This window comes from Stenella coeruleoalba (assembly GCF_951394435.1).
Source record: "Stenella coeruleoalba genome assembly, chromosome: 6".
Lineage (NCBI taxonomy): Eukaryota > Metazoa > Chordata > Mammalia > Artiodactyla > Delphinidae > Stenella > Stenella coeruleoalba.
In genome coordinates this window covers 74,323,300-74,346,286 of record NC_137151.1, presented here as the reverse complement: position 1 = coordinate 74,346,286, position 22,987 = coordinate 74,323,300, and the positions used below count along the sequence as shown (strand labels likewise).

General features: G+C 35.3%; 1 protein-coding gene across 19 annotated transcripts in view; it reads left to right on the top strand.

Moving 5' to 3' along the window:
- SESTD1 (SEC14 and spectrin domain containing 1) overlaps nt 1-22,987 on the top strand; it is a 262,393-nt gene that overhangs the window by 196,706 nt on the left and 42,700 nt on the right. For all 19 annotated transcript variants that reach the window (XM_079923851.1, XM_079923858.1, XM_079923862.1 and 16 more), the window contains one exon: nt 21,189-21,302. In XM_079923851.1, coding sequence (XP_079779977.1) covers nt 21,189-21,302 — 114 coding nt within the window. The remainder of the gene's footprint in view (nt 1-21,188; nt 21,303-22,987) is intronic.

Genomic DNA, 22,987 nt, shown 5'->3' with positions numbered 1-22,987 from the left:
GTTGCTCTTCTTTTCCTCAGTGTATCACAGGCTTTAGATTCCTCTAGAGTTAGTGTTTGTCTCACCCTGAGCTGTAGGTCTTTCCTTTGCACCTGTGCCTCAGAAGAGGTCTCTCTTTGCACTGTTGACCCTCCTCAGGAATAGAGTGCTGTTACTTGTTACTCAGTGTTTGTCGGTAGGGCATTTTCTGTTGTTCTGATTCAGCCTCAGTCTTAGGCAGGCTCTGTGACCCAGAGTCTAGGGGATAGGGCCCTCTTCCCCAGCTTTAGGAGGCCTATGGTAGTCTGGGCTCATAATATATTCCTGCCTCCATTGGGATAGAGGTCCTGTCTTTCCCCTTCCTATATCAGCAGTGGGGTTTTATTTGTGCTCTAAGGTCATCCAGGCTTGCTGCCTTCCCTCGGGACCTGAAGGTTTTTGTTCTCTAGGGGAGAAAGAGTTGAAGAATCTGGGCTGTGCTTCAGCTTCATGCCTTTACAGTGGTGGTTGCTGTGTCCTTCTTCCAGACCTGTTTTGAAGTTTCTTATCTTCCCTACCCCCAATCTTTCTTATGAGTCCCTGGGAGGTCTGTGGAGAAGAGTCTACAAGTGAGTTTGAATTCTTCTTGTATCTTTGCTTCCCACAGGTTCTGTGCTTTCATACTAAACTACATGTGGCCTTAAGCAATTCATTAAAAACTTTAGCTGAATTCTTACCTGGCTTGTATCATACCTGGTATTTTCCCCAGGTAAGCAAGTGCTCCAGCTCCATGTGTCCTTGGATTTCATCTCTCCTTAGATTTCAGGTTAATTGGTTTTCCTGTGGACTTACAACTCTCTGATGGGTTCAAGAAAAGTTGTCATTTTTCAGATTAATATGCATTATTTTGTTGTTGTAAGGATTGGAACAATGCTCTTTCCATCTTTCTACATATCCTAAGCAGAAGACAGTTGTTTTGTTGTTCAGTTTTATCTTGCAGACTTTTGTCACTGGTTGACTTGACTGTGATGTAGACTTATTAGAAGCTGTGTGCCAGCAGTGTAAGGGAAGGTAGCCCTGGCTGCTGGATTATGTTAGGAAAGGTGTTACCCTGATTGCTGGATAGGAAGCTGCATACCAAGGAGGAGAATCAAAAGTGTAGTGAGGGAAGAAAGCAAAAGCTGAATGTAGGAGGCCTGGATGTTGCCATGGTGAATGAGTATTTCATACAGGCAGGGAAGTCTACCTTTCATGCCAGGGGCATGCAGGAAATGTTGCTCTGAAGGAATGCAAAGTGGACGGAGCCCAGTGGTTCAGAAACTAACTCTGTGAACTCCAAATAGAAGCAAAGGTCCTTTTTGTGAGGAACCTGTCACATCCTGCTTAGGTGTGTGCATCTGATCAGAAATGTATGCCTAGTTGGGTCTCATGCTATATGAATTTGTAGTGGCTAAATACCTTGCATCTTGGAGGAAAAAATGGAAGACAGAGAATTCCTGTCTGCCTTGAACTGATATCATAGATTGATGTTTTAAGACTCAGGTTTTAAAGCTTCTTCTGTCAATATATTTTCTTTTAGACACTAAAGAGATTCAGTTAGAATATTTTTCCCAAGTAAATAAGCACTAGACACTTGTTTAAAAGCCTAATGTCCTAATGAGACGAGAGTAATTTCAAATGCTGGCTAATATACCGCCAAACATAATCAGCTTTAAGGGGCAATTCAACACCAGCCATTAAATGATACTTAGAGTTATATATAATTAAATTCAATATAGATGTTTGTTTGATTAATAATTATTTTCCTTGATATCATTTTGGATCATTTGGGCTGTTGTAATTAAGCCTATGTTTTTGTATATATTCTAAATATTTTTAAAAGGATAACTTTGTTATGAGTACTGGTGTTCCTGTAAGCAAAAGTTTTTGTTTTTACCTTATTGAATTATTCATAACACAGACTTATTACTAGCTGTCCACAATATTCATCAGATAAACACCCAGTTGTCATTTTAATGACAACCTGTTTCCATGATTTCACATTTTCTTGCCTATCATCCTAAGTTCTTTCTTCTAGATGGGCTTCCTCTTGTTCACTTCCCTAATGTTTTTCATCAGCAACTGAATATTCCTTTCTCATTGGTCACCTAAATGTTTCTTTATATATCCTTCTTGTCTCTGAAATTGATACCTTTCATTTTCTTTGATACCTGTTCATTTTCCTTTTTAGCAACTCAGATATTCCAGTACTTTCTGACCTTCAGCAACATTATACCTGGTGGCTTTGATACCTTTTGCTGGTTAGATAATAGTATCTATAGTCTGTCTAATGACAAGGTAAAATTGAAGTAGTACTGGCGTTAACCTTATCCTCAAATTGAGAAAGTAATAATCAAACTGATCTCACCTTCTCATTCTTTATTGTCATTCATGATAGTCAAAGTGTTATTTTTACTGGTGATGATAACAAGCCACCATTCTAAGTTGTTTTCTTCTCTTACCTCGTCTTATTACTACATCTGATCCTGTTCTCTTTTTGAGGTCATACTAATGTTAGGATCTAGGACCAAAGACTTCCTTCATGTTTCTCTGTCAAGAAAACCTCTGGCTCCATCTCTTCTGACTTCTTTGTACGTTTTGCAGAAAGTTATTTCCTTTAGTGAGAAAAATATCCTTTCACAAACAGATATAAGCAGACATACCCTTTGAAATAGTATGTGTATAACACACACACATGAATCTGTACTAAGCACACAAAGATATATACAAAGACACATTTTCACTTTAGATCTTGCACACACATTGTTAGCATAAATAAAATTTAAAAGTAAAACATCTGAGTGCCTACAGAGTGAAAGGTTCAGTGTTAGGTTCTTTAGGAATGTTTTATTAGGAGAGGATAAGTGTTTTAGTTACATATGGAAGAGTGGGAGTAAAGGAGAAATAAGTTTTAAGTCTTTTTGTAAATTGAATTCCAGAAAACCTTCATAGATGTTTTGATTAAAGACCATATGATAAATATCTTTCTCCTCAAACTTGCTGAACAATGCTGTGTGCTAGTTAATAACTACTGTGGCTTAGTTCAATTTGTCTTGTCTTAACCTAACATATATAAAATAAAGGAAAAAGTAATATTTATGTAGGACTTTACTATTTTAAAAATATTATGCTTTTTTAATTTCCTTTGAAAAGACTTGGCAAAAACTCATGTAGGTAGTGGTCTTTTTCCCTCCTTTTTGTAGTTCCTCCATTTTACTCTGGTTCCGTTTGTGCTTGTTAGTAGGTTTCAGATTTCCCTGGAAATAGATCTGAAATTTAGATTTCTGATTATTAAAATGATAGCTGCTTTGAATATAACCAATAAACGTTTTCTTCAAGCATTTAATTGTATCCATACATATTAGGATATTCATGGAGGTGGATATTTGAAGATAATTAACAATTGCTTACTAGATAAAAATTAGAATATAATCCCCATCACATCCCTGAACAGGTAAGATAAAGCATATGTTAAAGTGTGATTTTCATAAGGGTAAAATCATGACTCTCATGTAAATATAAAATAAGTGTAAATTAAACATATTATGCAAATCATTAACTAATGAAGTTATCAGTAATTTGTGAGGTGTGGTTCAAAGAGCATTTGAAGAATTTAGGATTTTTATAGGCAGATAAGATTGCCAAATTAGATACAAAACTAGTTAATGTCCTGCAGATCCATAAATTCTAAACTTTGAGGTTCTCTGTTACCCTACTGGACGGAAATTTTAACTACTGCACAGATGATAAATTATTTGCATTTCTTCTGGACAAAATCTAAAAGTTAACCCTTGTCCCTACAGATGTTAGTACCTATTGATTAGTCTGTAGAAAGTCAGTCGAAGGCACGAGCTCCACACTGCATGAACTAACACCCAGTATTATCTTTTGACCATTCCCTAAGATTTAGATAGTTTTTTGGATATGTGAATTATATTTGTATAGGATTATATTTTGTAAAATTTGAACATTAGTGACATACTGAACATTCATATCACTGTAGAATAATAGAAACTACTTTCTGAAGTTTGATATTATTATTTTCATATCAATCTCTCTTTAAGCTTTGTATTCCTAGCCAGGACTAGTGTTTTTTTTTTTAGTGTTTTCTCATATTATTTTCCAAATTGTTAAATGCTTAAAGGAAGACTTCATTTTAAAAAATATTCCCCTTTTTAAAGATATAAGCAAGTTTTTTCACTTAAAATACATTATTTTTTTTTTCTTTATACCTTTTGACCCCCTTCACCCATTTCTTCCACCCCCCACCCCACCTCTGGCAACCACCAAGCTGTTCTCTGTATTTATGAGCTTGTTTTTGTTTTTGTTTGCTAATTTTTAAGATCCCACATATAAGAGATGCTATTCTTCTTTCTTCTTCTGATTTATCCAGGAGGTACAGAGGTTTTGGAGGAAGCTCTGTGCTGTTTTCCCTAGTGACTGCACCAGTTTACATTCCCACCAGCAATGTACAAGGGTTCTGTTTTCTCCACATTCTTGCCAACACGTGTTATTTCTTGTCTATTTGATAATAGCCATTCTGGCAAGTGTGAGATTATATCTCATTGTAGTTTTGATTTGCATTTCCCTGATGATTAATGATGTTGAACCTGTTGGCCATCTTTATGTCTTCTTTGGAAAATATCTGTTCAGATTTTCTACCCATTTTTTAATCGGATGTTTGTTTTTTTGCTATTAAGTTGTATGAGTTCTTTATACATTTTAGATATTAGTCCCTTATCAGATATATGATTTCTAAATACTGTCTCCCATTCAGTTGGTTACCTTTTCATTTTGTTGATGGTTCCCTTTGCTGTGCAGAAGCTTTTTAGTATGATGTAGTCCCACTTATTTATTTTTGCTTTTGTTGCTTTTGCTTTCGATGTCAGATTAAAAAAAATCAGTGCCAAGACCTCTGTCAAGGAACTTACATCATATATTTTCTTCCAGGAGTTTTAAGGTTTCAGGTCTTAACGTTGAAATCTTTAAACCATTCTGAGTTAATTTAATTGAGTTTAAAATCTTTCTGATATTATCAGTTGACTAGTTAGTTGGAGATCTGTCAGTCATTCAAGATTTATCACTCAGCTAGAAATCGTAAATGATATGGTGGTTTTATTTTAAATGAAACACTCGTCAATAACAGAAACCATAAAATTCACTGATATTTGTTATATATAACAACTTAATAAGGAGCATAAGAATGGTAATCCTGAAAATTTGCCTCAAGACAATTATCCCCAGATGAATAAATTGTACTCATTTCATCAAAATTATTTCAATATCATAATGTCTTTAGTACTCTAAAAATTATGGTAAAAAAGATAGTATATAATGTGATTAAATCGAATTTGGATCTTCATTTATGGGGAATGAAAGACTTTCTACACAGTCAGTGAGTTGTCTACCAGGCCAGGCTTGCAGACATTTTCTCATATATAGTTGCTTAAAAAGAAACCTAAAAATTATAAAAATAAACCAGCTGGATTTCTTTTTTTAAGTGTAAAAGTTAAATTTCAAAGATCAGTTTATAAAAATAGTTTCCCCCTCTGTTTTTGATGGCATAATACCATTTTTCATCCTAATTTATATGTAGTCTTAAAATCCAACATGAAAGTAGATAGTTTTAAAAATGATTTACAGTTCATTCTGTATCTTACATAACTATTTTAAAATTAAAGATTATGACTTCCATTTGTAGATGGGAAGAGCCAGAATTGGTCTTTCTTTTACTTTGGTATATGTTAAGATGGTATTATGAAGTTCACTTTAATTCAGTATTTTATAATATTAATAATTCAGTGAATTCTTTTTTTAAACTTAAAACAAGCTCATTGTATATTACTTTTACATTATGTTCTGGGAAAAAGTGATAAAATGCTATAGAATGATATAAGATTTTCATACCTGTTTGGGAAGTACTGCTTTAGAGTGATGCAGTGGACTGTTCTCTAAAATGTACAGTACCTTTGGAAAATGTATTATTTTAAGTATTTTTTGAAAAAAATGAAATGTTGAGTTCGTGGTTCCATCTTCTCCACAAGCAAGGCACTGTGTGATTTTTAAGGAGATTTGCTTTTGAGCTAGAAAAATGGTCTTCCTATCAATTAACCACTTAATTAGAGTAGATGACAATGTCAGTAGATATTTGGAAGTTTTATAGTAGATAATAAACAACTGACTATATGATGTTTAAATGAATATTCTAATGCCTAGAGTCTTGTCCTTTTTAATATTTTTGCCCTAATTCATAGTGTTATTTCTTATTCGTTAAGGAGTCACTTAACTAAAGATTCTAGCTTTTTTATAGCTTTGGAAAATATTTCTTTAGAATTTTCAACAGTTATGTCATTATTTCTTTGTTTTCATATTTAGAATCATAGGTGAAAAGGGGTCAGACATAATACATGTGACCTCAATATTATGTTTTAGACTCTTATTTTCTAGTTTTGTTTTTAATTTTGGTGATCATTGCTTTGGGGGACTGGATTTTTTATTTATCATTTTTTTCCTCTTTGCCGGTAATAAAACATCTCCTATAAAATAAAGTAACTCCCTGATTTGCATTGCTTTATGTTTAAACTTTTGTACAGGTTTGCTGTATTAGTGGCTTCTTTAAGAACTGTAACAGAAGGGAATATAGGAAATTTTACTAGTATTTTGTAGTTTAAGAAGCTGCAATGAATGATTTTAGAGAAAATAACCTAGTGTGGGATTCCAAATCTGTTTTGCCACATTGGCTCTGAAATGTGTCTTTTTTTTTCATGTAGATTGTCCAGAAATCTTTCTCTACACAACTTCTTTTTTTTAGCATTTCTTTAACATTTTACTTCAGGCCTGAAACTCCCACTCTCCCCCACCCCACCCCCGAAAAACGCAGTGTCTTATTTTTGCTTGTGCCTTTGAATTTATTCTTTTTGTGAAATCACATCCCTCTGTGACATTTGCTATCACTTAAGAATAGAGTTAAATTATCTGTCCAAACTTGATTTATCCTCTTGGAAGCAGTTGTCTGTAGTTTATACATTGCATTCTGGCAAGTGGTGTCATTTTCCAAAGGCCGGTGAACAGTTCTTTACCTTTGTAAAGAGTGTACTTTTGCTGTGTGCTGGGAGTAGGGCTTCTCCTTCCTCTTTAGGATGCCACTCCTGACTCCCTTCAAAAAAGGTGATTCTTAGATATACAGCATTTTCATACAGTAAGATTCTTTCCTACTACTGCAAACTCTTCCTAAAATGTTTCCCTCATTCTTTTGAAACATGTATTATACAATAAAATAGAAGCAGTTATAGCTGTTTTGCCAGCCTCCTCTACACTTTCTCCTCTCAAGTAAAGATGAGATTACTGCAGTGGAAACACATATTTCACCATGGTAGATAGTTCTCTAAATTGTTAATTTGAAGTGATGGTAGTTTTGAGTCAGCTGACTGTTTAAACTATTGCGCTTTTTTTCACATTATTTAGCTTTGAGATACCTTTGCTGTTGATATAATTCTGTATATCTACATGGCAGATCTACTGTTTTCACTTAGAACAGCCACCAGTGAATTTTATAAGAATATGGATTCTATAAAATTTTTGTGATGATGGAGAAAATTTGTTCTATGCCGGTCTCTATAATTATGATGTTCCCTTGTTAACGTTTGTTTTGCGTAAGTAAAAATATAATAGGAGTAATCTTAGCCAACTATTTAAAAAATTATATTTAGTAAGGGATAGTATACTCTCAAATATATTTTACATCATGAAAGAATCTGTACTATTTACATTTAAGTTGATTTTTTAGGAAAAGCTTTCAAGAGGAATATTCGGATGTAAATAAACTTTTGCCATATATAACAATAACTGCGAATTTTCCCTTTGGCTTATTAAACTTGAAATCTGTTGCTAATGATTTTACTGTATTTAGGAACTACAACTGCAAAATGATTTTAATGTATTTAAGTATAATAGTGAGATTAACCAGAGTGGGTAGAAAGTGACAAGTGCTCTTTTCATTGGGCAAGACAGGTCATATATTAGAGAAAATGGCCCAAATTAAATGTATAAGATGACAACTCATTAAAATTATGACCTCTTAGAGCTTAAAGAGACATCACAGATAATTTAATGCAGCTGCCTTCTTTGGCACATAGGGAGATAAGCCTGGAGTGAATTCCTTTAGGTTGACTTCTACAAGTCAGTGAATTTGTGGCAGAGCTAGGGCACAAACGTGGAGTGATTGGCTCCTGACTCAGTATCCTTCCAATTATCATATAATGGTGTTTAACCTAGGAAAGGGATTTGGAAATCATTTGGGGTATTCTAGTAAAGCCTTTGGCCCTCTGTGCTACTACAACCAAAGGGACAACATTTAGATTTAGTTAGAGTATTTTCAGTAAAGGCTCTAGAAGCAAACCAGAAAACTTTAATCTATTTCTTTTTTATAAAAGCGTGCACAACTCTCTCTGGAATATTGCAGAAATAAAAAGCTCATTTACTTTGTAGAAGCATGACTTATTTATCCTTATATTCCCAGCACTAGAACACATAACTTCTAATAAATAATACTTCTAATAAATAAATTTAATGTCCAGTAAATAATGAATGTTGAACATTTGACGTTAAAATGTCAAATTATAAGGGACATGATAGCAATTTCTCAAGAGATATGTTTTCACTGCTTAAATTGAATATTGTGCCAAATAAGGAGAGCAGAAATAGAAGAGCAAAAAGACCATTCATTGTGTTATTTAAGTTTTCTATTCAGTCCTCTTTTCAGGAGAGAGTGCTCTGGAAATGTTATCTTTTCAGATGTGAATTCATGCTCAATTTAGCAAGTAGTTTATTTCCTCATGGAATAAATACATATTTCTTTGTTTCATTATTGGTATACTTCTGTTTAATAGATTGACAGTTTTGAAGAAAGGAAAAGCCCCTCCCTGGGATCTGATTGTGTTTAATTTTCTTAGTGTGGAAGTTTCTGTCTTGATCCCAAAAGGAGTTGGTGGCAGATTAAATGGTTTCCGTGGCCTAACTCCACTTATTATTTCATGTTTAACATCATGCCTGTCTCTAAGAACTAGTCTAAAGAAGTTGCATTAGAACAAGAGGATGAAATAGAGGCCCTCTTTAACAACTTTTTCACTAAGAAAACCATTTTCTGTGTTCTTTTTATTGTTTATCTTAAATTAGCTCCCATTAGTACCAAAACAGGAGAACAGTGAAATTGATATGCTAAACTCTTCATAGTAGAGATAGCATTAAATTGCCTTTTAAAATAGATAGGCAAAATATAGTTTGTTGTTATTAAACTAACCAAAAATGTAATTTGATGTTCAATATCTTTTTTATTTTTTTAATGGAAAAAAAGAGGCACATAAATTCCTTCTGCTTTCTGTCATCACCACCACAAGATTGTCCATTTTTTCTCTAACCTCCTTATTTGCTGCCTCAGAAGAGTTACCCTTTCTTCAGTCTGAGTTGAGATCTCGTGGTGCCCCTTCTGTCAGTGATTCCCTACTTCTGTTCATTCTTTCTGTTTTTAGTATTTTAATATAGTATTTATAACATATTCTTAAAAAATACATATAACATGAAGCTTAATAATAAAACACTTGGGCACCCACGACCCAACCTAAGAATCCAGATATCAACAGCTTGAAATAAATTTGAGTGCCCCTCCCTGGTCTCATTCATATACCCCCCATCCCTTAACACCTAACTTATTTGTGTCTACCCATCCTTTGTTCATGTTCTCGTGCATGTGTGTGTGTCTGTGTGTGTGTGTGTGTGTGTATGTATTAAAAACATAAATGAGAAAGACAAAATCTTTAGAAGAAAATAGGGAGTGTTTATCTTTTATTATTCTTTTATATCTATTTCTATAGAGTTCCCATTTAAAGATATTGTTTATTCTTAATATATTTTCACCTATTTTTGAACTTTATAAATAATATGATTTTAGTCTTCAGTACCTTGCTTTTTCTCACTCATCATTATATGTTTAAGATTTATGCATATTCTTGCAGTAGATGTAGTTGATTCATTTTCACTGATGAATGTTATTCCATTCTGTGAATAAAAACAATTTACTTATTCTCCTATTGATGGACATTTGTGTTGTTTCCATTCTTTTGACATTATGAATGATGTTTACGTTCTTACATATGTCTCCTGGTAAATATGTATAAGATTTTTCTGCTTGCAGAATATCCAGGCATAGGTTATAGAAATGTTCAAGTTTTCAAGATAATGCCAAATTGTTTTCCAAAGGTGTTTTAATTTATGTATGCATTTCTGCTGTGTAAGAATTCATGCTGCCCAACAGCTTTGCTGACACTTGATACCAGCTAAACCTGGATATTTGCCATTCATTATGGTTTTTTCTTTTCTCAAATTGTTGTTGGGTTTCAATGTTATTCTTGTCTCATAATATGAGTTGGAGTATTCGCTGCATTTCTATTCTTTGGAAGCATTTGTTTAAGATAGAAATGATCTGGGAGACTTCCCTGGTGGTCCAGTGGCTAAGAATCCGCCTTCCAATGCAGGGGACGTGGGTTCGATCCCTGGTAGGGGAACTAAGATCCCACATGCTGTGGGGCAACTAAGCCCGTGCACCACAACTAGAGAGCCTGTGTGCTGCAATGAAAGATCACGCCTGCAACAGCTAAGACCTGATGCAGCCATAAATAAATAAATGAATAAAATTTTTTTAAAAGATTGAAATGATCTGTTCTTTGATATCAATTAGTTGAAGTATAGTTAATTTACACTATTACATTAGTTTTGGGTGTACAGCATAATGATTTAGTATTTTTAGAGATTATACACCATTAAAAGTTATTACAAAACAATGGCTATAATTCCCTGTGCAGTATAATATACTCTTGTTGCTTATCTATTTTATACATACTAATTTGTATCTCTTAATTCCATACCCCTATCTTGCCACTCCCCCCTATCCCACTGGTAACCACTAGTTTGTTCTTTGTATCTATGAGTTTGTTTCTGTTTTGCTACATATAATTATTCATTTTATATTTTAACTTCCACAAATAATTGATAACATAGTATTTGTCTTTTTTTGTCTGACTTATTTCACTAAGCATAATAATCTCCAGGTCCATCCATGTTGCTGCAAATGGCTAAATTTGTTTTTTTTATGGCTGAGTAATGTGCCATTTTATATATGTATACATGTGTGCGTGTGTGTATTTACACACACGCACACACACACACACACACACACCCCCCACATCTTTATCCATTCATCTGTTAATGGACACTTGGGTTGCTTCTGTATCTTGGCTATTGTAAATAGTGCTACTGTGAACATTGGGATGCATGTATCTTTGAATTAGTGTTTTTGTTTTTTTCTGGATATGTACCCAGGAGTGGAATTTCTAGATCATATGGTAGTTCTATTTTTAGTATTTTTGAGGAAACTCCATACTGTTTTCCACAGTGGCTGCACCAATTTACATTCTCACCAACAATGTAATGTGGTCCCTTTTCTCCACATTCTCGCCAACATTTGTTATTTGTGGTCTTTTTGGTGACAGCCATTCTGACAGATATGAGGTGATATCTCATTGTAGTTTTGATTTGCATTTCTCTGTTGATTAGCAAGATTGAGCATCTTTTCATGTGCCTGTTGGCCGTCTGTATGACTTTGGAAAAATGTCTGTTCAGGTCTTCTGCCCATTTCTTTATCAGGTTGTTTGGGTTTTTTGATATTGAGTTGTATCAGTTGTTTATTAACCCTTATTGGTCATATTATTTGGATATTAACTCCTTATTGGTCATATCATTTCCAAATACTTTCTACCATTCAGTAGGTTGTCTTTTTGTTTTGTTGATGGTTTCCTTTTCTGTGAAAAAGCTTTTAAGTTTGATTAGGTCCCATCTGTTTATTTTTGCTTTTATTTACTAATTCTTTTTTTTCCCTTAGGAGACGGATCAAAAAAAATATTGCTACAATCTGTGTCAAAGAATGTTCTTTGTTCACCTCTAAGGATTTTATGGTTTCAGGTTTTACATTCAGGTCTTTAATCCATTTTGAGTTCATTTTTGTATATGGTGTGAGGAAATGATCTAATCTCATTCTTTTAGATGTAGCTGTTTAGTTTTCCCAGCACCACTTATTGCTAGGACTTCCAAAATTGTGTTGAATAAAAGTGGTGAGAGTGGGCATCCTTGTCTTGTTCTTGAATTTAGAGGAAAGGCTTTCAGCTTTTTACCATTGTGTTTGATGTTAGCTGTGGGTTTATCATAACTGACTTTTATTATGTTGAGATATGTTCCCTCTATGCCCACTTTGATGAGTTTTAATCATGAATGCATGTTGAATTTTGTCAAATGCTTTTTCTGTGTCTATTGAGATGATCATGTGATTTTTATCCTTTTGTTAATGAGGTGTATGACATTGATTTCTGAATATTGAACCATTCTTGCATCCCTGGAATAAATCCCTCTTGATCATGGTATATGACCCTTTTTATATATTGTTGGGTTCAGTTTGCTAGTATTTTGTTGAGGATTTTTGCATCTATATTTATCAAAGATATTGGCCTGTAATTTTTTTTTTTTTTTGTAGTGTCTTTGTCTGGTTTTGGTATCAGGGTAATGCTGGCTTCATAGAATCCATTTAGGATCGTTCCTTCATCTTCGGTTTTTTGGAATAGTTTGTGAAGAATTGGTATTAGTTCTTCTTTATATGTTTTGTAGAATTTCCCTGTGAAGCCATCCAGTCAGTCCAGGGCTTTTGTTTGCTAGGAGTTTTTTAAATTACAAATTCTGTTTTGCTACTAGTGATCAGTCTGTTCAGATTGTCTGTTTCTTCTTTTTTTTTTTTTTTTTTTTTGCGGTATGTGGGCCTCTCACTGTTGTGGCCTCTCCCGTTGCGGAGCACAGTCTCCAGACACGCAGGCTCAGCGGCCATGCCTCACAGGCCCAGCCGCTCCGCGGCATGTGGGATCTTCCCGGACTGGGGCACGAACCCGTGTCCCCTGCATCGGCAGGCAGACTCTCAACCACTGCACCACCAGGGAAGCCCTGTCTATTTCTTTTTGATTCAGTCTTGGCAGGTTGTACATATCTAGAAATTTGTGTATTTCTTCTAGGTTGTCCAGTTGGTTGGCATATAACTGTTGGTAGTATTCTCTTGCGATTTTTTTTTTTATATCTCTGGTATCAGTTGTTATTCCTCCTTTTTTTCTTTTGTTTATTTGGTTTCTCTCTTCTTCGTGAGCCTGTCTAACGGTTTATCAGTTTTGTTTATTTTTTTAGAGAACCAGCTCTTGGTTTCATTGATCTCTTCTCTCTTTTGATATCTATTTCATTTATTTCTTCTCTGATCTTTATTATTTCCTTTCTTTTGCTGACTTCAGGCTTTGTTTGTATTTCTTTTTCTAATTCCTTCAGATGGTAGGTTAGGTTGTTTATTTGAAATTTTTCTTGCTTCTTGAGGAAGGCCTGTGTCGCTGCAAACTTCCCACTTAGAACTGTTTTTGGTGCACCCCATAGATTTTGGAAAGTTGTATTTCCATTTTCATTTGTCTTCAGGTATTTTCTCATTTCCTCTCTGATTTCTTCATTGACCCATAGGTGTTTTTTGTAGCTTGTTGTTTAGTCTCCACATATTTGTGGTTTTCCCATTTTTCTTTCTGTAATTGATGTCTAGTTTATTAATTCTGTTGTGGTTGGAATAAATACTTGATATAATTTCTGTTCTCTTAAATTTGTTGAGACTTGTTGTGTGGACTAGCTTGTGATCATTCCTGGAGAACGTTCCATGTGCACTTGAAAAGAATGTATATTCTGCTATTTTTGGATGAAATGTTTTGTAGACATCTGTTAAGTTCAGCTGGTATATTGTTTCCTTTAAGACCACTGTTTCCTTACTGATTTTCTGTCTGGAAGATGTCTATTGATGTAAGTAGGATGCTCAAGTCCCCTACTACTATTTTATTGGTTTTTCCGTAACATCTTATGGGAAAACCGAAATGAACTTTTTGGCCAACCCAATATTATTGTCAGTTTCTCCCTTTATATCTGTACTATTTGCTTTATATATTTAAGTGCTCCTGTTTTGGGTTTATATATGTTAACCAGTGTAAAATCCTTTTCTTGTATTGATACCTTTATCATTATATAATGTCCTTCTTTGTCTTTTGTTATACCTTTTTTTAAAAAAAAGTCTGTTTTGTCCCTGCTTTCTCATCATTTCCATTTGCATGAAATATCTTTTTCCATCTCTCACTTTCAGTCTGTGTGTACCTTTAGCACGGAAGTGAGTCTCTTATGGGCAGAATGTAGATGACTCTTGTTTTTTATCCAGTCAACCACAGTGTGTCTTTTGATTGGAGCATTTAGTTCATTGACATTTAAAGTAATTATTGATAGGTATGTACTTATCGCCATTTTATTACTTGTTTTCTGGTTGTTTTTGTAGTTTCTTCTCTGTTGATTTCTTCTTTTTGTTTCTTCCCTTGTGGTTTGATGATTTTCTTTAGTATTATGCTTGTGTTTCTTTCTTCTCAGTTTTTGTGTATTTGTTGAAGGTTTTTGATTTGTGGTTACCATGGGCTTCAATTATGTTGACTTATAACTATACCTATTTGTTTTAAACTGGTAGTCGTTTAGATTCAAACACATTCAAAAATATCTACATATTTTACTCCTTCCACTTTGTGGGTTTTTTTGTTTTGTTTTTTTTTGCGGTACGCGGGCCTCTCACTGTTGTGGCCTCTCCCATTGCGGAGTACAGGCTCCAGACGCGCAGGCTCAGTGGCCATGGCTTACGGGCCCAGCTGCTCTGCGGCATGTGGGATCTTCCCAGACCGGGACACGAACCCGTGTCCCCTGCATTGGCAGGCAGACTCTCAACCACTGCGCCACCAGGGAAGCCCCACACTTTGTGTTTTTTGATGTCACATTTTATATCTTCATTTTATGCCTTCACTGTTTATATAAAGTTATAGTTGCTGTTATAATTTTTTGTGTTTTAATCTTTGTACTAGCTTATTTAAGTGGTTGTTCCTCAGCCCTAACTGTATATTTGCTTGTCCTACTGAGATTTTCCCTTTTCCATGGATTCTTACTTCCCTTCACTTGGAGAAGACCCTTTAACACTTCTTTTAGAGTTGATTTAGTATGAACCCTTCTAGTTTTTGATTGTCTGAGAAGTTTTTTTTTTTAGTCCCTTCTTCGTTCCTCAGTGATAATCTTGCTGGGTAGAGTATCCTAGGTTGCAGTTTTTTCCCTTTTAGCAGTTTAGGTATATCATGCCACTGTCTTCTGACCTGCAAAGTTTCTGCAGAAAAATCAGCTGATAGCCTTATGGGGATTCCCTTGTATATGAATCTCTATTTTTCTCTTGCTGCCTTTAGAATTCTCTCTTTAACTTTTGCCATTTTAATTATGGTATGTTTTGGTATGGATCTGTTTGGTTTCATCTTATTTGGGACCCTGTGTGCCTCTTGTACATAGATATCTGCTTCTTTCTTCAGGATTGGGAAGTTTTCAGCCATAATCTCATCAAATACATTTTTGATCCTCTTCTTTCTCTTTTCTCCTTCTGGGACCCCTATAATGTGAAAGTTGATATGTTTAATGTTATCCCAGAGATCTCTTAAATTGCTCTCATTTTTAAAAATTTGTTTTTCTTTTTGCTGTTCTGACTGGATGATTGCCATTATTCTGTGCAGAAGACTGCACCACTTAGCCTGCTATTCATTCCTTCTAGTGTGTTTTTTATTTCAGTTATTGAATCCTTCATTTCTGATTGGGTTTTTCTTGCTTTTTTCTAGTTCCTTGTTAAAATTCTCACTGTGTTAATCTATTCTTTTCCCTAATTCAGTTAACATTCTTATTACTAAAGCTTTGATTTCTTTTTCTGTAAATTGCTCATTTCTGTTTCATTATTTTTTCCTGGTTATTCTCTTGCTTTTTCATTTGAGACCAGTTCCTCTGCCTTTCATTTTACTTAACTTTCTCTGTCTCTATGAATTTTGGTGAAATAGTTACCTATTGTGTCTTAAAGGTTTGTCCTTCTGCGGGATCGTTCATGTACAGACTGCATATGCCCAGTGCCCAGTGGTTGGAGAGCTGGATTTGACGTGGATGCCAGTCATGTCTTTCCTCAGGGTATAATGGCCACTATCACCTTGGTAAGAGGTGGTGCTGGAGGTGGAGGTGCCAGGGCTGTAGCCGGGTGTGAGACGAGGCTTCTCCTCTGCTCAGTGGCCATCACTGGCCTTTCAGGTGTGGGGTCTGATCCCAAGTTGGTGAAGCAGAAGCCCTGAAGGTCAGGCCTGCTCTGACTTTGTTCCCCTTAAGTGTGTGCTTTCTACTTTCCCAGCACCATGACCCTTGACCCAGAGTGGGGGAGTGCTGAAGCAAATGGGGCCTGTGTGCACTCTTGGCTTATTTTGCTTGCAGACAGATTCTAAGCTGCACCGCCTTGCAGGTGCCAGCAGTTGTTTCTCCCCCTTCATTCAGACCCCAGCCAATCACACCCACAGCCTCTGCCACCATTGCCCTGTCGTGAAGCCACACCACAGGGCAGGTGGGGCCTTGTGGTCTCAGCGTGTATTGGGAAGTGAGCTGTAGGGGAATGACTGCTGTCAGAGTTCTGGGCTGCTTCTGATGCACTGCCTGAGTATGTGCCAAGAGTGGCTGTCACTGCTCTCTGCAACCGAGTTGCCTCTGAATCCACAACTGAGCTTTCTCCTGGTCGTGTGACCCCCTAGATCCAGTACGTCTTGCAACATGGAGTAAGCAGACCTGGAGCCTTTGCTTGGCTTCGGCTGGGATATGCACTGAGGCAGTCACAGGAAACCCTGCAGCCACTGGACGGTCCTCACTCTGTTCTCTCCGCATTGCCTCATGGGCACACCAGCATGCATGCTTCTCACAAATGGAGTCCAGGCTTCCCATACTCCTCCAGTTAGTCCCAGCAATCCTCCAGCCAACCACGGGCCTGTCCCCGCTGTGTTGGACCCCAAGAGTGAGATGCCCAGTCTGTGGCTTGAACTGCTCACTCCCCAGGGCGGGTCTCCACCCATGTAATCTTTCTTTTCTTCTGTCTCCCCTTTCAGGGGCACAGCTCCCGACCTTATTATGTCTTTTCCCTTCCTACCTGATTCCATGTGGATCTTATAGCCTTTCTTGTATGGGAGTCTTTCTGCCAGTTTCCAGTTCATCTTCAGTGAGAATTGTTTCACATATAGATGTACTTTTGATGTGTTCATGAGGAGGAAGTGAGTTCCACGTACTCCTCCTTGGCCATCTTGATTGATCCTTTGTTCTTTAATTTTTAAAACTCACTTGTAAATTGGCTGGGCCTGGTATTTTCTTTCTGGGAAGGTTTTTTTAAAAGAGATTTATATGTGTTTTAGTTTTTTAGTATTTTTATTATAAGGAGTTATGAACACATCAAAAAGTAAACAGAATATTATAGTTAACTCCATGTATCCCTATACCCAGTTCCAACAACTGTCAACCCATGGGCCACCTGCCCCATCCTTACCCCTATCCACTTCACCCAAGGAAGGCTGGGGATGTTATAGTGAAGGAAATTTAAGACATTTGAATATCTGCAGACTCTTTTTTAAAAAATATAGCCCAAGACCATTAACATGCCTTAAAATAAACAGTTCCTTAATATCAAAGAGCCAGTTGGTATCAAATTTGATGAATGTTATAAAAGGATTTAGTAATATATAAAAATATTCTGTATAAATAATATATTTTAAAATTTATTCATAAATTTATACATAAATTGTGAATGCACACAGATTGATTTATTTCTTTGAATTAGGATCCAGATACTGTCCAGATATTGTGCTTGGTTTGAGATGCCTTTCCAAATGGATAGGTGTTAAAATCTTGTTAATGATTTCTGATTTGATTGGTTATTGATTTCTAACTTAATTTCATTGTGGTGATAGAACGTTAGAAGTTATTTCCTTTGAAATGTACCAAGGTTTTCCTTATGACCTAATATACACTCAAGTTTTAAAATATTTCTTGTTTGCTTAAAAAGAATATGTAATTCTCTTATTATTGGTTGTGGAATTTTGAGTTAGTCCATTAAATTAAGCTTTTTAATCTCAATTTCTCTTTCTCTTTTCTTACACAATTTTTTTTTCTTGGGGAGACCAGGATATGTGTTTTACAGGATTTTTTGTTTCAGTGAGCATCCACGTGGTATAGTTTAACATATCATTCTCCTCTTTTGCATCTCTGTATTTCCGTGAATTCATAGTTGGATTCAAACAGTTGATTAGATTAAGATCTGAATTTCTTTTTCCAGGGCTGTTCATTGGTGATGATGTTTCCTTGATCATGAGGCTCGTAGCCTTCTTTTTTTATGATATTGGCAGCCATTGATGTTCAATGCCTAGATCCTTTAGTTTATTAAAGAATTTGAATTGATAAGCAAATTGTTACTTATTTGGCCAGTGGAAGCCTTTTCCGGACCTTTTGGCACAACCCTAAAAGTTTTGGATGGCTTTCTTGATATTTGAATGGGAAGATGTTACAAGGTCACCATGTGTATTTCCAGCCCCAGATCTAGAACTGGCCATTTCTCCAAGGAACCTTGATTACGTTTAGGGGGAAACAGTGTTTGAAGACAACAATCTGGGATGCTAGGAGTGTGCATTTCTACAGAATGCCTTTGTCATTATTTCTAAACATTGCAGTGGACAGAACTAGAAAATTTATATTATGTGAGTGTGCATGTTTTTATTTAAAATGAAATACATCATGAGTTTAATCTGATACTTCCAATTCAAATTGAAGACCATAGGGTAACTTTTTCCCTTTCCTGTCTTCCCTCTCAAGAATTCTGTTTTCTCAAGGACATGAGGGTTAGGAGAATAAGAATAACGAATATTAATCATTTGCTGTCTTTTTCATCAAGTGATCTCTGAATAGCAATGCTAAAACTACCACTAACAGTATGATCATTGAAAATGAAAAGAATCTAGTGATTCACTTCACCTCATTGATTATAGGTGTTCTGGGGTTTTTTTATGTCAGTTTTGATAAATTACTTTTTTTATAGGAATTTGTCCATTTCTTCTAAATTTGCATAGTTATTGACAAAAGCATGTCCTGTGTCCATCTGTATCTTTTAAATCACTGCTGTCTATGTAGCCATGTTCTTTTTATTCTTAGTGTTATTTAAGTGTACTTTCCTTTTCTTCTTGCTTTACGTTATCAGAACTTTGTTGATTTCATTTTAGTCTTTTCAAGGAACAACTTTTGGCTTTATTAATTTCTTAATTTCTCCCCTTCCTTCTCTTTTCTTTGGATGTATTCTGTTGTTCTCCTCCCACTCCCTGCCCCCCAACTTCTTAGGTAGGTCACTTAGCTCATTATTCATTAGCCTTTCTTTTCTAACATAAGCATGCAAGGCATTTAATGTGTTGTTATCAATAGCAATTTGTTATAAACCCTAATTATGACAGGATTTATTTTTCTCTGATAGTTTTATGAACTTTAAAAAATTTTTTATTTTATTTTTTATTTATTTATTTTTGGTTGCATTGGGTCTTTTTTGCTGCGTGTGGGCTTTCTCTAGTTGCATTGAGTGGGGGCTACTCTTCATTGCAGTGCGTGGGCTTCTCATTGAGATGGCTTCTCTTGTTGCAGAGTATGGGCTCTAGGCGCACTGGCTTCAGTAGTTGTGGCTCATGGGCTCTAGAGCGCAGGCTCAGTAGTTGTGGTGCACAGGCTTAGTTGCTCCACGGCACGTGGGATCTTCCTGGACCAGGGGTTGAACCCGTGTCCTCTGCGTTGGCAGTGGATTCTTAACCACTTTGCCACCAGGGAAGTCCCCTTTTATGAACTTTTGATACCATGTTTTTGTTATCTTCCTAAGGTGACTCCCCTTCCACCCTTTTAGCAAAGCATTTTGTAGTCTTGGTTATTTCCCCTTATTTACTGTTTACATTACAACTTCATATATAGTATGGATATACCTAGTTTTGCATATTGGGTATGTTTCTGAATTTTTCTTTTCCTTCTTTCTTTTCCTGGTAGTTCTTTCACAAGTCCTCCTTATGTTGTTGAGTTTATTCCTTCCCTTTTTTTTAAAGTTAAGTTTATCAAGGTATAATTTACATACAGTAAAATTCCTTTTTTAGCCTACAATTTTGAGATTTGACAAACAGATATAGTCATAAATCCTTCATCACAGTTAAGATACAGAATAGTTGCATCATCCCCAAAGATTTGCTCCTCACATTTGATAGTCACCCCTTCTACCGCTCTCTCTATGGTGCCTGTCTTCTCTGCATATTCAGACTAGTTGGTTTTTCTGTGACCTCAGCTCTCTGAGGAGTTTCAGAAAAGTTTTAATTTTGTAGATTATCTGGGCTTTGTTGTTGTTTAGGGTGGGAATGGTGCTCTTTCCAGTTGGACACGTTATTTTTCTTATCAAGTCTTTTGCATTAACACTACCATTTGAATATCTTTCTCCCACATATGTATTTTTTTAATACTCATGTATATCTTCATTGAAGTTTTATTTAGTGCTAAAATGGTATCTTTGTTCATTTTGTAATTTGTATTTGAAATCTTTTAAAGTTTAAAGAGTATCATTTTAACAGGTAAGTTTCAAGTTTATGAATTCTCTGAACTTCTCCCTACTTTCTAGTTCTGTTTTTCAAATTAAATATTAGTATATGTTATCCTGAGTTTTACTCTACTATTAGAGGATATGTTTTGTTAATATATAATCAAAGGAATGATAGAGAAATTTCATGTTAGAAAAGTATATCATTTTTTGATTTCCAGATTTATTATTCATTTGTACTTATTATTGTAGTGTACCTAGCTAATTTTAAGACCATGTGAAAATTCTTTGACGAATACATCTTTGTACTAAAGGGATTGATTTTTACTACCAAGAAATTATTCATATTGATAAGATTTGAAAATATTTCATCTGAGCTACTAATGTCTCTTGTTTTTTATAATGTGTTATTATAAATGGTTTGTGATAGCTTATTTCTTAACAGCCACAATTTATTGAATTGATTTTAAATGCTGTTGTATTATTCAAATAAATATCTATGTAATATTTCATCATGTTGGAAATAGTATTGCATATGCTAATCAATTTTACCTCCTCATCACTTTTCATGGACATTAATAGTGACTAAGTTTTTTTTTTTTCTTTCTTTTTACCTTTCTAGGTTATTTTAGTGTCTGCCAATAAACTGACTCGTTATATAGAACCATGCCAGTTAACAGAAGATTTTGGTGGGAGTCTCACCTATGATCATATGGACTGGTTAAATAAGAGGCTGGTTGGTATATTACAATGAGAAACATGTTATTATATATAAATAAGACATATTTTGATAGCTTTTTAATTTTAATCAACTGAAAGGTAGACTTTTTACAAAACTAAAGAAATATAATGCATACCATATGATAGCATAATGCTTGAAGGCATATACTCTGGAGTCAGACTCACAAATATTAGCTATTACTGTTGTCATTAGTAGCAGTATTATAGTCAAAGTTGTAAATCTTTTGAGTTGAATAACAGCAGCATAATTTCCTGAGAGGTAATCTAGTTGATACACCAAATTTTTTTTATACAGCAGGTTCTTATTAGTTATCTGTTTTTTACATATTAGTGTATATATGTCAATCCCAATCTTGCAATTCATCCCACCACAACCCCACCCCCCGCTTTCCCCCATCGGTGTCCATACGTTTGTTCTCTACATCTGTGTCACTATTTCTGCCTTGCAAACCAGTTCATTTGTACCATTTTTCTAGATTCCACATATATGCGTTAATATACAATATTTGTTTTTCTCTTTCTGACGTATTTCACTGTGTATGACAGTCTCCAGGTCCATCCACGTCTCTACAAATGACCCAGCTTCGTTCCTTTTCATGGCTGAGTAATACTCCGTTGTATACATGTGCCACATCTTCTTTATCCATTCATCTGTTAATGAGCATTTAGGTTGCTTCCTTGTCCTGGCTATTGTAAATAGTGCTGCAGTGAACATTGTGGTACATGACTCCTTTTGAATTATGGTTTTCTCAGGGTATGTGCCCAGTAGTGGGATTGCTGGGTCATATGTTAATTCTGTTTTTAGTTTTTTAAGGAGCCTCCATGCTGTTGTCCATAGTGGCTGTATCAATTTACATTCCCACCAACAGTGCAAGAGGGTTCTCTTTTCTCCACACCCTCTCCAGCATTTGTTGTTTCTAGATTTACTGATGATGTCCATTCAAACTGGTGTGAGGTGATACCTCATTGTAGTTTTGATTCACATTTCTCTGATAATTAATGATGCTGAGCAGCTTTTCATGTGCCTGTTGGCCATCTGTATATCTTCTTTGGAGAAACGTCTATTTAGGTCTTCTGTCCATTTTTTGATTGGTTGTTTGTTTTCTTAATATTGAGTTGTATGAGCTTTTTCTATATTTTGGAGATTAATCCTTTGTCCATTGATTTGTTTGTAAATATTTTCTCCCATTCTGATGGTTGTCTTTTCATCTTGTTTATGGTTTCCTTTGCTCTGCAAAAGCTTTTAAGTTTCATTAGGTCCCATTTGTTTATTTTTGTTTTTATTTCCATTACTCTAGGGGTGGGTCAAAAAAGGTCTTGCTGTGGTTTATGTCAAAGAGTGTTCTTCCTATGTTTTCCTCTCTAAGAGTTTTACAGTGTCCGGGCTTACATTTAGGTCTTTGATCCATTTTGAGTTTATTTTTGTATATGGTGTTGGGGAGTGTTCTAATTTCATTCTTTGACATATAGCTGTCCAGTTTTCCCAGCACCACTTATTGAAGAGTCTGTCTTTTCTCCATTGTATATCCTTGCCTCCTTTGTCATAGATTAGTTGACCATAGGTGTGTGGTTTTATTTCTGGTCTTTCTATCCTGTTCTATTGATCTGTATTTCTTTTTTTGTGCCAGTACCATATTGTCTTGATTACTGTCGCTTTGTAGTATAGTCTGAAGTCAGGGA